General features: G+C 41.1%; 1 protein-coding gene across 1 annotated transcript; it reads right to left on the reverse strand.

Moving 5' to 3' along the window:
• Positions 1–2303: 2303 nt before the first annotated feature.
• LOC129497461 (olfactory receptor 8B3-like) lies at positions 2304–3237 on the reverse strand. The gene is given in 2 exon segments (XM_055306360.1): positions 2304–2756; positions 2758–3237. Coding segments are annotated over 2 exon segments (933 nt in total).
• Positions 3238–4924: the final 1687 nt, after the last annotated feature.

The raw sequence follows: 4924 nt of genomic DNA on the forward strand, positions 1-4924 counted from the left end.
TCCCATACCCTAGCCTCTGAATTAGAAGCACCTGCAAACATTCCAAAATCTTTTTTATTATTATTAATTTGCAGGAAAAAAAATCCCTGTTGTGCCAATCCTCTCTCAAGCATCCTAGCCGAACAGGGCTTCTTTTTTTTTACAAGCAAAAGAATTATCAAACTACTTTCCTAAAACAACCATTACCCTGAGGGATATTCATGTGTAAGCCAACAAAGCACAGTCACTTTCAAAGTAAAAAAAAAAAAAGTTTTCTCACATTTCATGATTACCAAAATAAAAGAAATGAAGTGAAGGAGATAAAAAGTACATTTGAATGAGCAGTAGAATAAGTTGCCTCCTGAAATAAGGAGGCTAACAGTTTATCTAGGTTTTTCCTTCATAAGCTATATGACTTAACTCATTACCCTTTCTCAGCTTCTGTATCATATCTACAAAACAAATGTATATTGATGATCTATTATATGTCCTATGGGAAATATGAAATATCTGCCAGAAAGAGCTTAATGCTTAGTGCTTACAACTAGAAAGTGGATTGTATTTTAAAGACATTATGGAACCCGCAATACTGTGAAATACTGGCATTTTAAGGAGGCACATTACAGGCAAGTGGAAGGTGTAGATAGAAGTACAGATGATGCGAATCCTGATTCCAAAGGCACAGTACAATCAGCAAGTGTGGCTCCCCACAGTGATGCAGTATCACCCTTCCGTTATTTTATGTGATCATTTGCAAAAGCATTTATTTTTTTCCAGAAGAAATAAAACCAACTCTATAATGACAATGTACAAAACAGGTAAATTTCTTTGTTAATGTTATTCTTAAAGTGTTAAAGTGATAAAGAGGAGAAGACATTGTAAGAATGATGAGGAAAGAAAATATATTATTAAAAAATTAGGAAAAATTGGGCTCTCTGCTCCTCCCCATCTGAAATAGTCACATCTTCTGGTGCAGTGCCTGCCGCATCCCCAAGACAGATAGTGAAAGTCAGAGTACATGGATTTGGCCATATGGTCGCCGCCTGGTCACCAGGGCTACTATAACTTCTGGTAAAGTGGATGCTGCTGCAATGATTGACCTCATTGACCTCAACTACATGGTCCACATGTTCCAGTATCGTTCCACCTCTGGCAAATAACCCATAAAGTCATAGCTGAGAAGAGGAGCTTGTCATCAATGGAGAACCCACCTCCATCTTCCAGGAGTAAGATCCCACCAACATCAACTGGGGTGATGCTGGTGTTGAGTATGTTGTAGACTCCACTGGGGTCTTCGCCACCATGGAGAATACTGGGGCTTATTTGGAAGTGAAGACAAGAGTATCTCCTGTGATATCCCTGGCCCTTCTTCTGGTAATGTCCCATGTTTATGATGGGTATGAACCATGAGAAGTATGACAACTCCCTCAAGATTGTCAGCAATGCCTCCTGTACCACCAACTGTTTGGCCTCTCTGGCCAGGGTCATCCATGACATCTGTACTATAGTCCATGCCATCACTGACACCCAGAAGACAGTTCCTCTGTGATCTGTGGCATGATGCCTAAGGGGCTGCCCAAAATGTCATTCCTGCCTCTGCTGGTGTGCCAAGGCTGTAGACAAGATCATCCCTGGGCTGAATGGAAAGCTAACTGTATGACCTTCCATACTTCTACCTCCAATGTGTCAGTCATGGAACTGACCTGTTGCCTGGAGAAAGCTGCCTAATATGAAGACATCATGAAGCTGGTGAAGCAGGTATCAGGGGGCCCCCTCAAGGGTAATCTGGACTCCACTAAGGACCAGGTTGTCTCCTGCAACTTTAACAGTGACACACACTCTTCCACCTTCCATGCAGAGGCTGGCACTAGTGACAACTGTGAGAAACTCATTTCCTGGTATGGTAATGAATTTGGCTACAGAACCGAATGGTGGACCATATGATCCACATGGTCCTCAAGAGTAAGAGCCCTCTAGACCACCAACCCCAGAAAGAGCAAAAGGAGAAGAGAGACTCTCAGCTTCTGAGGAGTCTTGCCACAACTCATCCCCCAACACAATAAGAATCTCCCAACCTCTATGTAGCTTCTAACTCAGAATGTCTGAAGTAGGGGAAGAAATTAGGGTGCCCTACCTTGTCATGTACCATCAATAACGTATATATTACTCAGCTCCAAAAAAAAGGAAATAAATTGACAGAAGATTCAAATTTCCTTCACCATGGTAATAAAGACATAGGATATGAACACTCCCACCTAAACTATTCTGATGAAAGAAACAGAATATATTAGTCCTAAAACTACATACAAAGACATAGATTCTGATCAAAACACTCTCCTACTCTGGATTTTTCTCAGAGCAAGTTTAATGTCTTTGTTTCTCAAGCTGTAAATGAAAGGGTTCATCAAGGGAACCACATTGGTATAAAAGACAGAGGAGATTTTCCCCTCATCCATAGACCCAGCAGAAGATGGTTTAAGATACATAAATGCACCTGATCCAAAGAAGAGAGAAACTACAATTATGTGGGAACTGCAGGTGCTGAAAGCTTTGGATCTGCCTTCAGTGGAGCTGATGCGCAGGATGCTGGAAAGGATGAAACCATAAGACACAAAGATGGTGACAGTGGGCACAATGATGTTGACGCCCACCACAATGAAAACCACCAGCTCATTCACATACGTGCTGGTGCAGGAGAGCTGGAGCAGAGGGAGGATGTCACAAAAATAATGGTTGATGGTGTTTGCATCACAGAAGGTCAGTCTCAGCATGCATCCCTGTGTGGGCCATGGCACCTGAGAATGCCATCAAATATGAACCAAGCATAAGGAAGGAACACACGTTAGGGGACATGGCAACATTATACAAAAGTGGGTTATAGATGGCCACATAGCGATCATAGGCCATGGATGTCAGCACATAGCATTCAGAAATAACAAAAAAACAGAAAAAGTAAAGCTGGGTCATGCACCCCCTGTAGGAGATAATATTCTTCTTAGATGTGAAGTGAATCAGCATTTTGGGTGTAAACACAGAAGAATAACAGAAGTCTATGAAGGACAAATTGAAGAGGAAAAAGTACATGGGGGTGTGGAGGTGTGAATTCAGCCTGATTAGAATGATCAAGCCCAAATTTCCCAACAGGGTGACCACATACATGAGTAGAAACAGGCAGAACAGGGGGAGCTGGAGATCTGGTAAGTCTGTGAGCCCCACCACAATGAATTCAGTCACAAAAGAAGAGTTTGTAGGAGCCATTCTTCTCCAAGGGGATCTGCGAGCACAGGAAAAAAAAGGATTGCATTAGAGAAAAAGCCAGCTCTTCCCACAATATTTCATCCTACAAGAGGGGATATATACGGAGAATACCTGAGGTCTGAGACTAACGAAATCTGGACACAGAATATCGTCATTTATCCCTATCATGATACTGAGAAACACTATCTTCCCCTTTATTAGAGGTTTATAATCTAAATAGAGAAAAGGGCATCACAATTTAGCCTAAAGAGGGAAGTCCAGTCCTGCCACATGCAAACAGGACTGTTTGAGAAACCAAGGAAGAAGGGAGAAGGATGGACCAAAGCACAACTGTCCTTCCCTGGACTCACCATTTCCTCCTTCACTTAAACCTTCCATCAAGTAAAATTGGAAGCAGAGTCACTCCAATCTGGTGCTGGTCTCTAATGCACATTAGACTTGATATGATGGGGACAAGAACAGTGTATATATTAGAAAACTAAGCGACCAGAGTCTAGGACAGGTTAAGTTACTGACTCACGTCACAGAATAAAAGCCATAAATCAAAAAGAGTGAGAGCTCCATCCATGGAAAGGGAACTTCCTGACAGAGATACTGTATCCCTGTGCCCCTTAAGTCTCTGAATATCCCCTGATCTCCCCTTGAACAGATTCTTGCTCACCTGAATCTTCGAACTGCACAAAATGAAAAAGAAAGTTACATATCTTTGATCTCTGGATTTCCAACTCACAAGAGGGACATTCATATAAGTGGAATTCAAGAACTCACCCTCCTTTGTCCAGAATATCTCAGTGCTCCCTTATCATTGCTCTTTACCCCTGCAGTCCTGGAATGGTTATTTCAGTTTCTGAGGCCTTTAGTCCCTTTGACTCCAAAAGGATTTAGCATACACTTAATTTCAGATATGCCCTATAAATCTTTCCAAACTACAGGTCATAATTTGTGATTATGACATTGGTTCTCTCATGCAACAGAGGAAAACAGTCTTTATTTTTATCTTATTTGCCACTTCTAAGATACAGATGAGTGAAGGTGAGTTTAATGATACAATGCACGTGCTTATAAACACAGTAGAAGCTTGCTCAGTCTCTTTCCCTTGGGATTATTCCTGTGTGTAAAAGGGAAATAATAGGACTGTATATACACTCTAGACTGTGCCTTTGTCTTTAGTTCCTTGGAGACTCAAAATTTACTCAAGTTTTCTCATCACTGTATGGATTGTCCATCTCCCAAGACAGAGCCAAAAATGAACTCCATTTTCCTTGTCTTCTTCATCTCTGAAGGGAAATCTATTATACTGTTTATTTCCCTCTTTATTCCCATGTCTTAAATGGAAAATATTCTGCAAAGATTCTGTATTCAGGATTCTTTATATCTTTTCTTTCTTTTTTTAATTTTTTCTTCTATTTAAATTCAATTAGCCAACATATAGTACATCATTATTTCAGATCTAGTTTTCAATAATTCATCAGTTGCATATAACACCCAGGGCTCATCATATTGCCTGCTCTCCTTAATTCCCATCACCCAGTTACTCTATTCCCCCACTGACCTCCCCTTCAGCAACCCTCAGTTTGTTGCCCAGAGTTCAGAGACTCTCATGGTTTGTCTGTTTCCCTCTCTTATTGTTTCCCATTCAGTTTCCCCCCCTTCCCTTATGGTCCACTGTACTATTTCTTATATTCTG

This window comes from Nyctereutes procyonoides, unplaced genomic scaffold (assembly GCF_905146905.1).
Source record: "Nyctereutes procyonoides isolate TBG_1078 unplaced genomic scaffold, NYPRO_anot_genome, whole genome shotgun sequence".
Taxonomy (NCBI): domain Eukaryota; kingdom Metazoa; phylum Chordata; class Mammalia; order Carnivora; family Canidae; genus Nyctereutes; species Nyctereutes procyonoides.